Source organism: Pseudopipra pipra, chromosome Z (assembly GCF_036250125.1).
Source record: "Pseudopipra pipra isolate bDixPip1 chromosome Z, bDixPip1.hap1, whole genome shotgun sequence".
In the NCBI taxonomy this organism is placed as follows: Eukaryota; Metazoa; Chordata; class Aves; order Passeriformes; family Pipridae; genus Pseudopipra; species Pseudopipra pipra.
This window is the reverse complement of record NC_087581.1, coordinates 19,968,395-19,985,589: the sequence shown is the minus strand read 5'-3', so window position 1 is coordinate 19,985,589 and position 17,195 is coordinate 19,968,395. Positions and strand designations below refer to the sequence as shown.

The 17,195-nt window shown below is 36.5% G+C and overlaps 1 protein-coding gene and 1 long non-coding RNA gene across 5 annotated transcripts in view; one reads left to right on the top strand and one right to left on the bottom strand.

Moving 5' to 3' along the window:
- The first annotated feature begins 1,129 nt into the window (after nt 1-1,129).
- LOC135407142 (uncharacterized) lies at nt 1,130-16,760 on the top strand. The gene is made up of 3 exons (XR_010426722.1): nt 1,130-2,415; nt 14,939-15,107; nt 16,602-16,760. It is a non-coding gene; the product is annotated as an uncharacterized LOC135407142 (long non-coding RNA).
- PIK3R1 (phosphoinositide-3-kinase regulatory subunit 1) overlaps nt 2,839-17,195 on the bottom strand; it is a 62,278-nt gene continuing 47,921 nt past the window's right edge. For 3 of the 4 annotated variants that reach the window (XM_064641952.1, XM_064641953.1, XM_064641955.1), the window contains 9 exons: nt 14,204-14,306; nt 13,425-13,523; nt 13,117-13,297; nt 12,530-12,655; nt 11,588-11,730; nt 11,148-11,324; nt 10,977-11,045; nt 8,497-8,667; nt 2,839-8,053 (listed from right to left, as the gene is read on the bottom strand). In XM_064641952.1, the coding sequence (XP_064498022.1) occupies nt 7,864-8,053; nt 8,497-8,667; nt 10,977-11,045; nt 11,148-11,324; nt 11,588-11,730; nt 12,530-12,655; nt 13,117-13,297; nt 13,425-13,523; nt 14,204-14,306 (1,259 nt within the window). In that variant the 3' untranslated portion in view covers nt 2,839-7,863. Of the gene's footprint in view, nt 8,054-8,496; nt 8,668-10,976; nt 11,046-11,147; nt 11,325-11,587; nt 11,731-12,529; nt 12,656-13,116; nt 13,298-13,424; nt 13,524-14,203; nt 14,307-15,681; nt 15,899-17,195 lie in introns of those variants that run through there. The other variant, XM_064641954.1, reaches the window with a different exon arrangement.

Sequence of the window (17,195 nt, the reverse complement as noted above, 5' to 3'; positions counted from 1 at the left end):
CATCATGCTCTTTAAGGTCTCCATTCAGCCTCACAATAAACAAGCTACAAAAAATTGCTATACCCACCTTTTAGATAGGTAAAGCTTACGCCTCATGACCCTGAGTGCAGTGACGGCACGTGATGGCACGTGAAAGCCATCACAATCACTGCCTTGAGTGATGGACCTTGAGGCAGCTGTGATGGACCATCCTGTCTTACAGTCCAGACATGCTATTCCCTGTGGGAAGGTCACCACCAAACATTGACTCTCAGTATGTCTGTTTCAGCTAACACCCCATGGACCACCCTGCTGAAGGACTTCCAGTAGTTACACCATAAAAAAAAAATAGCAAAAGGATTAATCTAACAATGTTTTATACCAAGCACAAGATTTGTGGAAAAATAAAGTAAACCATGTTGAAAACAAACATTTATAGAGGATTTATAGAGGATAAAATGCTCTCAGGTATGAACTCAGTATCTTTCTTCTCAGGCTATGGTCTTCTAATGAGACAAGAATATCAAACACACAACACTGAAATCATCATCTGAATTAACTATATTCGTGTCCAGTTTTGTCAATATTTTTTTGTTCAAAGACCTGAGCATGACAGGTTTTAGATCCTTTCGTGTGATACCTGTTAAATTTTACTCATGTAAATATTTGCACATTTAAATCAGTAGCCCTAAATGCCTCCTTTTTTACTATGCAAAGGTAATTTCTTCATAGAGGACAGAACAGTACAAGCAGAGTCCTTGCAATGCCACTCTGGCAGGAAACAAGGCCTGGTACAGCCATGGACAAAAACCTGCTTTTTCAAAGAACTATCGGGATGTTTGTGGTTATCTGATTGCTTGATCACAGGTCAAAAGGCTAGTCCCTGCACAGATTACCCAAAGTTTGAATAGAGGCTGATAAATCAATATCTGTTTTTACAGAAGGTGCTGAAGAATTTCTGTTTCTGGTGGTCTATGTATTTCAGGACATAGGTCCTCAAAGAGAATAAAAAAAAGAGACACCAGAACCGTGTCCTCAGCAGTGCTCCCACAGTTCCTGCTTTCTGTTTTTTCAGAGGAGATAGGAAAGGCCTAGTGCCTCTCGCAAAGCCCACATCTGTCTGGAATCATGTCTGATCCCACTTCCCTGCAAGCTGCCCTGCAGTGAAAGTAAACTCACTTATTTTTAGCCTTCTTTTCATTCAGGAATACTGGCAAGGCCCCACTGTTTGTCATTTCCCCAGTTTGCACCCTCTAAACGAGGGAATCGGGCCCCTGTGGTAAATATTAGGTGTATCCTGGTGGTAATCATCTCAAAAGGTCCTCCATGTGAACAAGAGGGGCTCTTCTCCACGGTGGATGGGAGGGCTACCTCCATGGGAAGCCATTATAGGAAGGGAGAGGTGGTCTAGGGCTCCAGCAGCGCTGCTTCTTTGCCCCTGTGCCCAGCTGCCCCCATCTGCAGCCCGGGGAGTACCAGTGTTGATCTATTCAGAGCCATGCAGAAGGTGACATTGAGTTTTAAAATTTTCTCTTTCCTCTTAGGATTCACAGCTCAGACAAAAGGAATTGTGTGAAGTTACTCACACATGACTTTGCATGAGTCAAGCAACTTGGGGAGAAAAAAAACCAAAATCCATGATAAGCATTCATAATCTTTTAAAAGTATTACACCCACTTGTAGCTGCACAAAGATAGACTGAAGCAGTCTTTCATATTCCCTATGATTGTATGACCATCAAAGCTTAGCAAGAAAGCAGAGAGGGAAAGTGAGGGGGTGTTTGCCTGCAGACAGCAAAAATAGAATGACGTTTTTGCAAACTACTTTTCCAATCTTCCAAGAGTGATTTCTATACAATGTATGATACAGGAAAGAAATCTGCCAGTCCATAGACTCCTCAGATTATGATCCAACAGTCTTAATTTTTCTCCAACAGATGATGATGGACAACGCATAATTCACCACATAGGTCACCTTATTTTTAGATGTTGACTCTATGGCTGCACAGCCTTTGTGCTCCTCAGCATTGGTTCAGGGGGCAGGAATAAGATAAACTAAGCATCTGTATAAAAGAATCAGCTTACTAACAGAAACACTGCAACAGATACATGCATTGGAGATCTAACCTCGCTTTCTAATAAGCAGGGTAAAAATATGATAATAGTCCTTAATCTAAGTTTCTTTTAAGAATCTCTAAGGGCCAGTGACAATGTTGTGATTATTAAAAATTATTCCAAGCCCGTGTTACCTGAGTACTTCAGTCAAAGGTATTTAGAGATTAGTGTGAGCAAATTTTGGAATGGAAACCTTGGACAGAATCTGAATAGGAATCTCTTTCTGCTTCCAGAGTGGTTGGCTGACTTACTCGGAGGACGTCTTTTGGGGTAAGATATGAATGGACTTAAAGAAGTCAAATACCATCTACCAATAGTGAGGGTAAGCAAACAATGCACTGTAGAAGGCAGATCATGAGTATTGTACTGCTTTTGAAATAGTATGAGATGAGCAGAACTGTGATTTTGACACTGTTTTGACAGGAGACTATTTTGGAGCTACCCAACTACCCCATTCAGTTCAAGATATAGGACGGCTGAGAGTCTGCTAAAACTATTTTTTCCCTAGTTCCCTCTAATAATATGAGCATAATATTATATATTAGCATTATATATATATATATATATATATAAAATATATATATTATATGAGCATAATATATATAATATATATTATATAATATATATTCCCTCTAATAATATTTGGGTCTAATTTTCAAAGAAGGCCACATACTGACAGAAAGATTTACCCAAGGATGCTGGTAAAGAGACATCACAGTCCTTATGGAAGCCTCAACAACTGAAATGCAGTTTCAAAACAACCTTTATTCTGCTTATTACAGACTTATTACAATTTTTAAAGCAACCCAAAAACAAGACACAGCTCCATCAACTCTACAGCTTGAACAAAACTTCAAGGAGGCATGTTTTCACAGTTGCCTTGTAAAGGCAATTTACAACCTGCTTTAACCTGCACCTCCTGAAAGACAATTTTAAAACAAAGTAATCTTAATGTTTTAAAGACATTTAACAGAACAGAGCTTTATTTTTAAAAACAAGAATAAAAAAGAAAATAGCAGCATCTTGGGCAGCTAATGCAATCTCATCAGGACAAGTGTAATGTAACATTACCAACTTCCACAGTTTAGTCTCAACTGCAGTAAATACAACATGATTCTACATAAAATGTTGCACTTTAGAACCTTGTCCCATGGGAGGCATTGTGCTTTGAGCTGCCCATTTCTAAAGTGATCCTGAAAAAAATTAGTATCAGGATTCACTTTCCCAACTTAATACCATGCATAGCAAAAGCACTGTGTGAAAATCGGCAGAAGTTTTCCTCATTAGAAGCATCTGAATGTTTTCCCAAGCATTATTATTTCATTGCCAATTACAAGACAAAGCCATTTCTCACTACAGAACAGTTGACATCAAATAAAAAAGCTGAAGATTTGGTTTTACAGATTGCTTGACAAAATTTCTTAGATAACAGAACCATACAGACAAGCTTGGTTTGGGGTTTTTTTCGCTTTTTTTTTGCTTTTTTTAAGAAACTATCCAACAACACAGAAACTCAGTTTTCTAACTGTATCTGGAAACATGCTGCACCCACAAAGGTCTAGTGTGCATGTGTGCGTCTTTAAACAAAGTTAATGACATCACTTACTGAATTCAGCAAAATGATCATGTTCTGAATGAAAGGTGAAAGTGCACCTATATTGGGATCTGTTCACACATTAACACAGCAAGTGTGCACCTGTATGCGCAGATACATATCCCCAACCTGCAAATTCAAATTTCAACTTAAGTAAATCAGAAACTACTTATTTTGCTTGGGAGCTTTGGTTCTCTTTGCTATGTCTCAGACCTTTCAAAGGCCTTGTGAAAGAGATGCTGCAGTGCAGCATACCTCAGGAATTTAAATCAAAACAAAAAATTCCACCCTCCCCCAAAAAAGGTAACAAAACAAACCCCTTCCACATATTATATTAGATGAAAAAGCTACACATCAACAGAACTACAGAAAAAAACCACTGTGTTTCTTCAGTTATATCCCCATGCTTTTTTTCCCCGTATATAGTAGTCTGTTTGAGATCAAATCAAAACTGGAGTGAACGATATGGTACATTAAAGACAAACAACTCTGCAGTGAATAGGGCCTTTGGCAGGATTTAGCTTTGTGCATTTAGGAGGGAGAGAAATGCAGAGGCCACACAATACATAAGTACCAAAGAAAACCTACTCATGCCAATTTGAGGGACTTGATGCCTTAAGCCCCTAATAGTTTTTATTTTTCTAATTTTTATAAACCTTATAAGTTTTATAAGTAGTAGAAGTAGATTTTAAAAGCAGCAACCCTCACTCCCTTTCCCTGTAATACAAGTAGTTTACACATTCCTTAACCCTCTTACCCCATTCTATGCTCCCCATATCAAATCTACCCCTGAATTCAGTGGCAATGTTTAGTCTCTTGTCAAGGCAAGGCCTAGGCTGTTTAGAGAACAGTCATATCAGGGCCTGAATAACAAAACGGAGTCAGGAATTAGGTGACTAGGTACCCTTTGTGCTCTGAAGATGATGAGACTGATGAAGTTGGTGGTCCTAAAAAGCCCCCAGACTCAATTCTAAGGGGGTGGATCCGAGGTGGTCCAGAGCAAAGGCTACGGGGTGGACACACCTGGGATTGGACAGATAATATAAAATGTAACATCTCAGGCACAGCTGGGCGTGCGTCTTGTAACACCTATTGCCTTGGCACATTAAACCCTTTCCTTATCTCACCCCTAATTAACTGCTCCGGAGTTATTTTTTAGCACCAACATTCCACAGCATCAGACTTAACTGATCCCTGCAAATTGCATAGACCCTGTGTAGGCAGAACATCTCTTTAAGAAGCCCTAAGCACTCATCCTTACTACACAGTGCTTATTTCTCATTGTTGCTTGTGCAAGAAAAGCAAGTGCCAAATCTCATACACACTGTTTTTTTTTTTTTTCTCCTACAGCCACACATGAAGAGAAGTTGCACAGCAAACAGGAATTATGTTTCCATTCAGTATGGAATTATATTCCATACTGGACAGGGCATGCTAAGGATATGGCCCACTGACATAACAGGGGTTTTCTTAATATGAGGAAAATTAGATCCAAATGCCTTAACTATGATAAAATTTCTTGACAAAAGCTGCGTGAAACACCAATTTGGATTACATATATTTTGCCTACAGAGAAAAAAATACAATTTTACTCTTAAAATATTTAACATTCAGAAATTAATATATGTCCAAAGAATATCTTGGATTGCTATAAGTGTTAAACTACTGCATATTCAACTAAGCTGTAACTTGAAGCCCAATAGTATAACTGGCATGCTAGAGTAATTGTTGGTGCTTTTCACAGCAAAAACCAGTTATTGGTATACCAAATTTACATGGTCCTATAGGCCTGAAGAGAGTGTGGAATGAGGAAGGTAAGGGACTCTACTTCTATTAAGGAAAAATATTCAGAATAATTTTCTAAGTGATGACTATCATGAAACATTACTATTTGTTGAATTGTGTTTCCTGATACAAATTCCAATAAGAAAATACACCTATAGGAAAGCAAAGACAACCCACCAAAAAAAAAGAGCACAAAATCAAAATAAAATCAAAAGCCTTACAGCATCAGAACTGAAGTAGCAATTTGAAAATGAAATGATAATATAAAGATCATTGGAGACCAGCAAATTTCCTCCAACAGCTTATAAAGCCCTGCATATTTAGAAATAAATTACAAGTATCTCTAAAGCAGAGCTACTATGGGAGAACTCCATGGGTCTTGCTCTTTTGATTGTGTGTGCAACTCTCTTTAATGGTAATGGGTATTGCCTTTTTTGATCTTGGGGGAAGAATAAAGTCATATGTTCACTTAGTCAAATCTTTTCCAAGATTTCTCTGAAGTTCATTACTTTATCAATTTGCAATGTGTGAATTTCCTTAGTGGTCAGGACAATAAGTAACCATTGCAAACCACAGACTGAAAATTATCCCAGAATTACAATAAATCTGATTTAGTAGGATTCATGTATTTGTTTTCTTTAACTGAACTATAATTATGGAAGTCTCTGGTGCCCTGAAATTATGGAACTGTTCACTTTGATACTGCCTCGGCCTACAAACTTCTGAAAGTAAGTATCATAGCCTAATCATTTTCAAAAAAAGACATATTCCAGTCTTAATTAGCTCTATATTGTATCCAAACATTCTCAGTAGAGGTGGAAGCTTTTTTTTCCCCATAATACTAATACAAAAAAGCCCCTAGGCAACAGATTAGAGAATCTTCCTTCATATGAAATGAAAATATCTTTACATGCTGACAAAAATTCTGCCACAGGTCAAGAAATCATTTATTTACTGTGAAAGGTGGATTCATTCTGAGATCCAAACTATCTACACTCTACACTGCAGTAGCAAAATATCCCCATTTTTTTCTGCAGTCACTATCAAAGAAGGATACACTATTTGTTTTTTGTCTTCCAAATACAAAGACAATTGTGATAAAAGTTCAAAATGCTTCAAGAAGCAAATGTAGTATGGTACCGTATTCTAAAGATATCTCTGAAACAGTATTGTTGGACTCAGTGATATTTCATAATGTTCATATATTTTTTATTGAATAAAGCAGCTTTGAAGCTTATCAGGCACTGCCCAACAAATATTTCATCAAAAAAAATTTATGAACTTTTTAAACTTTGAGCTAGTAGCTCAATATTCTATTTTTCTAAAGAAAATTGTAAAATATTTCATAGTTTTAATTCTCAAGCCAACTCTTGCTGGCTTCCTGTACATTAAAAAACAAACAAACAAACAAACAAACAAAAACTCTCAAAAAAAGCAAGTCCCATGAAACAAACAAGAAAATCAGTAACAAAAAATAATCAGGAAAAATACTCTCAGGCAAAAGAAATAACAAAAAAAAAAGAAGACAAGGAAACAAGAAAGAAAAAGAAGCCTGTAGATATGTTTGAAAGAAGACTACAGCCTAAAGAAAATTCAGTATTGCATAGCATGGTCTAAGAATTCAGCTTTCAGCAAACAGAAAAGGGAAAAAAGAAGCAGTCTGATATTGACAGTTTCCATCAATGATAGTTAGTCATCCAATACTATGTACACTATTATACACTGTATGCCACTGAAAGTCCTGTTTTCTTCAGTCTTAAATATATTCTTAAAACAGGATTTTTAATCATCTAAACAAAACACTTCCTGGCACTTTGCTATTACAATTACTCTGAACAACATACTGGAACTGAAGTCCTTTTAAAGTATCCCTTAGAAATGAAAGTGCCATTCATTCTGCTACATATCATTCACTAGAAACCAAAAAAATCCACAATGCTGTGTGTCTGGATCCACTGAGTGCAGCAACATCATTCCAAGTTAGGTCGTGACCACGAAATTCCAATAACTGAATGATACAGACCTCTTATACCTTGTGTCTGGATAATCCAATGTTCTAGCTGGTAAAGCTTCAGAAGTGGTCGTAAACAAGCACCACGCTTAAAGGCCTCTATGTCCCTGCAGGGAGATCAGGTTTGGATTTTTCTCGTGTTTTTCTTTTCTTAATTACAAAAAAACCAAAAAGCACTTCAGATTGCAAACATACATTCACGGCTTACTACTGTGATCTCTCCCACCACAGTTGTGAAGGAAATCTCTAGTCCTATCTGAAACAGCTTTGAGACTGCAAATTCTTGAGTAAAGCTGAAAGGAGCCTTTTCTCTCCAGAGGCCTCAATGTTGTCAAATCATTTCTCTAGAAAAAACCAAACAATCCGCAGTATTAAGATGTTCATCGCCTCTGCTGTGCATATACTGGGTAGGCTAGTGTGACATTGAGAGAGTCATTGTGCTGCACAAGTGATGTGTGTTGATAATGTAGCACCAGTTCTTTGAGCGAATTGTACAAGTTATATGGCTCTGCAAATCCATACCCAGTAGGTGTTTTGTTTATCACACAGTGCTTTACTTCTCCATCCACCCTAAAAAGGAAAAAAAACAAACAGTTTTTAATTTGTGAGTACAGTAAAACTGAGATAGAAAAAATGGTATTGGCGATAAATCTTAAGATGCTAGTCAGTACATAGAATTCCTCTCTTCTGTGGTGAGATAATGGTAAAAACCTGGGTTTAGTCCAAATTCGCAGATGTCATGCTGGCTTAGGGAGGCAGGAGATAGGCAGGACTTAGTAGCTGCATTGAAAGGAGTGCACCCATGCTTTTGTTTCCCTTCTGAGTGAGGTTTATCTGTGGGAGTGGTACAGATTGGAGCTGTGTAGGAAATGAAGCAGCAAAGAGAATGGCCTCAGGACTTTCTAAACCCAAAGGTCCAATGGGAATCATGCATATGCAAGTGTCTATCTGCCCCCAGCTCGAGGTAGGCCTCTCAAATGTTGGTTACATCATTCACAAATTAGAGTACATACACAACAGAGCAGGCATAGCAGCCTTGCTTGCTGCTTTCTCGAACAAGGAATGTTCCATCTCGCTTTCCGCGCAGCAGATTTTCAGCTTGGCTTCTATTGATATTTCCCACATTCCATGTTCTCTCATCATGATGGGGCAAGTCCTCATCATCTTCTACCATAGAGTATTGGCTGCCAAAATTGGAAAAAAAAGCATTTGTGAAACACATAGCAGAGTAAAATCCACTAATTGGATAGTGTCTATTTCATATTACTTACAAAAAAGAAAAAAAAAATCAGTGGTTAGTCCAATGCCTCCCTGGTAAAACTAGGAATGTAAACCAAGTAATATTGCACTGTTCAAACCATTGAATAAAACTAAAATATAAGCTCTGTTTCTTATTTCTTTGAAGAACACTCATGTAAATATGAAGAAGAATGTAAAAAGATGTTCCGCTATTTTTCAGAACCTGCTGTGAGCACTCCAGTACTCTACTACTACCGTTGTCCGCTGTTTTGGTAAATAGCAAGCCCAACAAAATCAATACCCTCTGAGTCAGCTTGATTTCCAAAGATCCGAACACTTGGTCAGCAATGAAAAATCATGCAATGTATCAATTACAGTTGCTGCTTGGAGAACCTTTGAGCAGTTGTACAGATTAATTATTTATAGGGGAGATGGTTTTGTGGAAAGGGTGCAACAGTCGAGTGCTTTCTCTCTCTCTTCTTATAAGCAGATTATGAGAAGAGCACATAATACAGGGCCTTTTCTGCCAAATCAGCTACCAAGAATATAGCTGTTCCAGAGTTACAGAGAACCCTCTGAGCTAAAGCCTACCATGAAAGGAGATGCACCTGATTCAGCTGTGTGGACATCGCTTTGGTATTGAGCAGCTCCAGAGCTCCCCACTTGCCCAGCAGCCTGCACTGGTGGGCCCTGCCTCTCCTGATCAGCTTGCAGTCAATCTGTGTTTGGATAATGCACTTATTCTCTCTTTAAAAGGCTTTTAATCAGTTTTCCTCGGTTTAAGGAAAAATGACTTCTCACTCATCCATGGTTCTGTCTGAAGATACTCAGAGTAGTCTACAAAAATCAGCAATCTCACCCAGAATTCTATTTTCACAGAGAAAAAGGGTTCTTCTGCTTCATGTAACACTCTCTTCAAGTCCCTTATACCGTCATACTCTTTCAACCTGCATGATAGTCAAACACATGCAGTAGTGGCTCTACTTCCAATATAGAGAGTGCAATTCCTGTATTTTATCCTGCTCATTATAATGCTGTTTGGGTTTTTTTCTGCATTACAACTTCAGAAAAAGAGTAAGCAAAAGTTTAATTTTTCAGCAGTTACCAGGATCGCTGGCAAGGAGAGTCACAGAGTGAGAGAAGAGGAAGATGTTCTTTAAACAGTTTCACTTACTATTTTGATGCTAAACTAAACCCATGGAGTGGCATTATTCTTTCTCTACTGTTTAAGTGATAGGAGTACTACTGGGAACAGGTGCCTACATATTTTACATCATATCATCTTTGAATTGTGCTAAGATTCAGAAAACAACGTGGCTGTAAAACGTGTATGTCATTTTTATCTCCTGCTTCTACCACAGCAGAGAAGCACAATTTCTAGAATAACAGTAAGAGACTCAATAAACCAAGCCAAATTAAAATAGATGTGGACAAGGCTAGAATGTAAAACCACTGAAGAGTCATTGTCAGTCTGCTGCTTTTGTTGTATATTCAACCAAGCAGCATAAAAGGCATGCACAAGAAACTACATAGGCAGAAAATATTTATACAAATATTACTGAGACAACTTTGATTTTCTATTTGTTCATTCTTCACTGTTACTACTTCAGATATTATTTTGTGTCCCACTTTTGTTAAAATCTGGTCTACATTCACAAAACCCAATTGCTTTTTGCTTTTTTCCCAGTCTAGCCCCTGTCAGAAGCTATAGTATACTAAATTGCCTGAAATGACAGAATACTATCCTGCCATTTTCCAGAAAAATTAAATAAATCACAAAACCAGAGAAGGCCCACTCCTCAGCATATACAAATTTATTATCTCCAACAGTAATGTGATATACTCATGTGGGTACCACTACAGAAGATAACAATATGGTAACAACAGTTGAAATTCAGAAAAAGGCTGCTCATACCTAAGAGACCTTCTGAACAATTTATCCATCCATGTCACGTCTCTCTAAGATACTAACACTTCATGAACTTAATTTTGCTGGTAAGAATAAAGACACAAGTTACATTTCAGTGCTTTGCTATAGTAACTTGATTATACACTTCCCTGAAAAAATGTAGAGTAGGGGGTGAGACAGCACCCTTTCCAATACTGGCATTATGTAGGCTGTCATGCCTTAACAGTGTGCATTGTTAGTAGGCTTGAGACTTCCTCTGTGTGGTCCAAGAATTAAATATGCTTTATCTCACTTCTGTGTAAGATGATTTGAAAACCAGAAATATTTAAATCTTTCAATACTTACTCTTCTGCATTTTCATTTCCAAGCCACTCATTTAGCTTCTTCTGCCGAACACCTTTTTGAGTCAGCCACCTGGACAATAATTGTAAATAAAATTAATTTTTAGTCACAAAAGGTGGATACCATTAAAAAAAAAACAACTTAAAACCAAATTTGTTAATTCATGATACTCACATCAAGTACTGATCTCTTGTCTTCCTCAGCTGTATGAGGTCTGGTTTAATGCTGTTCATACGCTTGTCTATCTCTCTATATTCAGCTGCTTGCTTCTTTAAATCTTCCTCTAATCTACGCCTGCTGTCCACAATTTCACTTATCCGAGACTTCAGTTTTTCATAGTTGTGCATAATTCTGGATAGAATAATGCGGTAGGTTAAACTCTGATCTCTTACTCATAACTTTATAATCTGCTATTTATATGTGTAGACACTTAAGGGAACAGATTACTCCTCTAGATGTAGCTATATATTTCACAAGTTCACATCTACCCTATTTGAGGCTTCTTTGCTTACAGCTTTAAACTTGTCATCTTGCTTCAGTTTCAGGCACACCTATACTTGGCAGTTTGTTTTTTCAAAAACCACACAATTTGATATGCAAAACCAAATACTGACCTCTGTATTTCTTTTTCATTTCCTTCCCGTTTAAATTTTTCAATGTACTCCTTACTGTATCTTTCTTGTGTTTGGCACTGCTCTTCAAATATTTTTATTGTTTCATTAAATGCCTCAATAGCTGTTCTTTTCATTTGAATTTCCTGAAAAAAAGTAATTGTTATTACAGTTGATATCAGACAAAGGGGAAAATTTATTGGCTTCTATCACAGAAACACTTCAGTATGTTGTAAAACAAGACTTCAATATCCCTTTACCAAAAAGGCATTCTTCAAAGCCTTATGACATAGAGACAACAGGCTTGTGCAAAAGGCTACCATGATGAGGTTTATCAAGGAAGTGGAACTGCTAGAAAAAGAACCAGTTACAACCTTTGCTTTGTATAAATAAATTTCATTTGTGATGCTTAGAGCCGTACGGCAGCACCCTTTGCCCTTTGTACCAACTAATGTCCTTAGAGGTACAGCTGACTTTCTGAAATAAAGGTGTAAGATACTGGCCTGAACAGGTCTCATGAAGTCATCTAGCCTATCCTGCCACTACATACCTAGTTGATAGCCAAGTCTTTAGTCATACAAGTTAAAGTTCAAGTTGCCAGAAGTTCTCCACTTTTCTTCAATTATTTCAATTCTTCAACGCTTCCTTGCAAACATGCCTTGAAAACCATAACTCATCTTGATGAGGTCAGTATGCAGAAGTGCTGGTAAATCCAGATAGTTACGGACTTGCTTTGGATGGAGTTGTCAGAGTTGGGCACAGTGTAGTCAAGTTTACAGGTGATGGGTGTTCAAACACAAGTAAGTAATTGTACTATTCTGAGCAACCATATCAGGGCACTGGCAATGGTGGCAGAGGGGAAGAGTAGGAAGATGGCAGCATGAATTCACAATAATATTCTTCAAAATCTACAAAGTCTTCCACTCTGCTTCAAATCTAGCTCACCTGAGATGTTCTTGTGTAGTCTTCATAGAGTCTGTCATATTCTCTGCTTTTTTCTTGGAACTGGGTATTATATTCATGTAATTTCTTTCCCACTGCTTCAATGCTATCCTCTTTTACAACTTGATCCTGGAATGACGAGCAGAAGGAAAGATATTCCATAATGAAACAATTGTATTGCAGAGATTTTCCAGATAAAACTACTTAAAAATACCTAGATAATTACATGGAAATGTGATTCCTCTTTCTTCAATACAGAGAACACTAAATGCATAATATGCAAATGAGACATTAATGACAAAAAGAAAATTTGTATTGCAAGTGTTTACCTTTATACCGAAAATTATATATTTTATTATTGAGTGGGATATTTATTAAGATGTTTATTTCTTAATATGTATCCACAGTATTTAAATTTTCAAATTTACTTGGAAAGTGTGGAGTTGTTTTTAAACAAAAATATCAGGTTTTACACCCAATTTATTTTTTCACACATTGACAGAACTGAAGTTCTTAATGATAAATGACTTCTCAGTCTGCAGTAATTTCTCAGTATTTAAGTAACACACAAAGAAAATAGACTAAATTACCTGCTGGTACTTAGATACTGGATACAGTAATTTTACATCCAGTTTAGGATTATACTGGGCTAGAGATTCATTCCGGTAGTGGTTTATTAGCTCGACCACAGAGTTGAAAGTTAATGGGTCAGAAAAACCATATTTTCCATCTCGATGAAAAATTTTGATTAATTTGTTATTTCCTCCTTTCCTGTAAATACAGTATGTTGAAAAGTTAGGCATACTTCAAGTACTATTTCCTAAAGCACGCTGTATGTTAAATGCAGTTATTGCATTTTACTACCAAGTATCACAGACTTAGTATTAACCAATCTCACCTTAGAGTAAGTGTGTAGTCCCCATGCATCTTGGTTGAAGCATCTCGTACCAAAAAGGTACCATCAGCAGTGTCTCGAAGCTTCTCATTTACTTCTTCCCTAAAATGAAAGCAAAAGTAACCAATCATTTCAGTTACTTCTCATGCATTTATTCTCTCACTGTGCTCTAATTTTTTCTGGTTTAAAACAGGTGGGTTTTAGAAGCCTTCTAGATCTCCATATTAATAAATACAATTATTCAATAGCTCATTTAAAGTTGCTGGAGAAAACTGGGATACAAAAATGGCATACTCTGTCCTCTCACTGCTGGACAAAATTATTATTCATGCAAAGGTCTTTCTGCTTGTTCATACAAGCCTGTACAATTTGAGCAGCCAGTGCTGGCCTAGTGTACCTATATATAGTACAGTTAAAAATGTTGCTAATATATGGCACTTGTTAGTCTGATTTGTTAACTATTGTGCCTACAATTGAGGTTTTGGATGAAAGACAAGAAGAAAATATTTATTTCTTGGTGCTGTCCTTTCATGCTAGTCTTTCATATAGCTATCTTAAAGTAATAGAACAACCATTTTGCATACTACATTCCAACTGACTGCCAGTAACTTTTTAGTCATGTTTGGAATAAAACCAGCTGTAATATGTTTGTGTTGGAAAATATCCTAAAAATGGCTCTTATAACTAAATTTTTTACACTTGAAGCATAATACATATACACAGAATAGCACAGCAAGAACATCAAGCCAAGCATAAGAAATATATGTCTTGAGCTGATTTACCTTGAGATATCTCCCCAGTACCATTCTGCATCTTGTAATGACATGTTGTTATTCATGCTATTGTTAGTTACTGTATTAGGTTTTGGTGGCTTAGGAGGCAGTGCTGCAAATGAAAGGGGGGAAAAAAGTTGATTATAACACACTGAGAACATGACCATATATTCCTTGAAATCACATGTTACTACATGAATTCTATGATTCCATGAATGAGGAAAAAAAAGGACTGGTTACCAAACAGAGTTGTCCATCACTAACAGTTTTTAAAAGACATTAGAGGAATCAAGATACTGTACTGAAAACAAAATAATTCAAAATAAAGTTGTACTGTTTCAAAAAACTATGTTACTCTTGTAATAATGTATTTTAAGCAAAATATAACACTAAACTCACCTCCTCCCTCTGTGAAGAAAGCATTTGAGAAAAAAAATCTGAACTTTGCTTTTACCTTCTTTCACTACCTTCAGGTGAACATAAATAATGAAACATGCCAAATTTTTTTTATCCTCCTATGTAATAATCTTAGACAAATTTTGCTGCTTCCTTACCTAGAAGCTGAGTAATAAAAAATGCAAACCCACAGCAATACTGTATATTTCAAAAAGAATTGGGTTTTTTTGTGATCCCTAGCATTCTGTGCAATGATATGCAAAAAAAAAGGAAAAAACCCCAAACCAACAGTTTAAGAAACCCATCTGTGACCTAAATATCTCTTGTGTTAATCTTATTATTCTACAGAATAAATTGTGTTCAAATGGCAGGACTGATTAAAAACCACATTCCCCTTTTCTCAATGTCAAAGCTGCATACGTATACCAGTGGGTGCCAGAGAAGATACTGCAGCACTGACTTAGTAACAAGGGGGACTACATTGGAATCAGCATCAAAAATCAACTCAGCTCTTTCAGTAAGTACATCATTCCTGTCCTGTATAGTATGACCGGACTCAAAAGACAATGTTTTTAAAGTTGCAATGAATATCAGGATAGCATAATATTTTCATATAATATGAAAAAAATGATGCTATAACAGGTATTCAATTAATATTGCTAAATTTTAAAAATGTTTTTCCTTAAACAATCCAAACCAATGATTTGTAATCAGTATTTCAGGAAACAAGAGTGATACTACAGCATCTCCTTTTAGGCACAGTGTGGAACAGAGACAGCAAAAATAATAATAAAAGAAATACAATTTTTATAATGATATAATAGCAGGACTAGAACTACCTCTGATATAATTAAAAAAAACTATAAACAGGTCAATTCATTAAAAATTCAATTAAATAAGCAGACAGGTATATGTTAAGATTCTAATTACTACAACCATGCACTAAACAACAATTTCATTCTAATTTATGAAAAAAAAATATTTGTGTCAATAACAAAGTAAAGAAATCCTACATATCCAGTAGCAATTTTCCAGCATCTATTGCAAAGACCAAAATTATTAAGTCTTCTATAATAAGACTGCAGTTTTACCTGGTGGATCCATTTCTATGTAAAACATCAAGTCTGTGCCACAACTTATATCTGTCTTAGGATATTCTACATCCAGTTCTTCCATATTCCAAACAGTATTGTACATTTGTATGAGTTTCACTGAGTAAGCTCAGATACAAGAAAAGAGTCAAGCTTTCTTTGTAATGGTGTCTTGGAATTCATTTTAAAACCTATAAGGGGCTGCACTGTAACCTATTACATCATAATCCTCAGCCAATCATGTCAAAATAATGTCACCAAACCACTCCTGCTTCCTTATTTTGCTCTACATTAATCTTAAAACAATTTCAGTTTTGGAAAGAATCTACAGTTAGCAGAACTGCAATATAAACCTGGTATTACACACAAAAGGAGCGAGTGGACTCTCCTTGCCCGTGTTCCCGGCTCATTTTCCTGACTTAGCAGCATGGTACAGTCCAATCCTCGCAGGATGACAAAAGGCTGATATGCTGCAGCACGCAGCTCTTCTTGCACACACACACACACACAGGGCAGCTCCCTTTAGAAGCATGTCAGTCACATCTCAACGGCATTCTCCTGCTTGGATGCCTGAAGTTTACCTTTCAAAAAGCTTTAAAAGGATTCTAGATTGTACATATTAAAGATGCAGAAGGGAAAAGAGCATGACTTTGTGCATGTCCATTACACGCTCATTTTAGACAAACATCCACACAGACACATATATATTCACATAATGAAATACAGATTATGTTTTTAACCTGTGCAGATTTCTATTATTCTAATGGGCACACAGGTCTGATAGGGTAGATATTATTACATAAAACGTGCTTACTATAGAGATGTCTTCCTCTCTTATCATTATGTAACAAAACACAGTTCAAATCAATCTAGATTGACTGATTTTGAAATCTAAAAAGCAAATATTTTAATCTTCGCAGATTCGCTGAAAACATGGAAGAAAGTCAAAACTGAGCAAGATCTTCAAAAGTGTTTTTGCTGTCTGTCAGGATACAAAAAGATTTAGTCTGCCTTTTCACATGTTTTCTCTACCTTATTCTCACTGAGATATTTATCAAGTTAATTGTTTTTAAAAGTAAGAGTCCCTTGTCAGTGTCTCCTTCATCACTTGACTTTATGTCATCAGTATCCTCCTCCCATTTAGAAATATTCCATCTTAACTCCCCCCATCAGTTGACTGTAACTCTCTCCCACCTCTTGGAAGAAACATGCACAGAACAGACTATTAACTCCAAAGCAGAATGCTATGTAAAGTAACGTGAATATTTTATATTTGCTATAATCTATGGGGGGAGAAAATCAGAGACCAAAAATAACCATGACAAAGACTAGCTGTAGCAACTATCTGTGCCTGCATCATAAGAAATTCTGGAGCAACATTTCTGAAATAGAGCACATTTCAATGTGCTCTATCTCAGAAATATCAGAAATATTAATTAAAAAAAATTAATACAATTTATATCCTTCCCAAATATTTCACACATGTTAATCCCTGCCTCCCTTCCCCCTCCCAC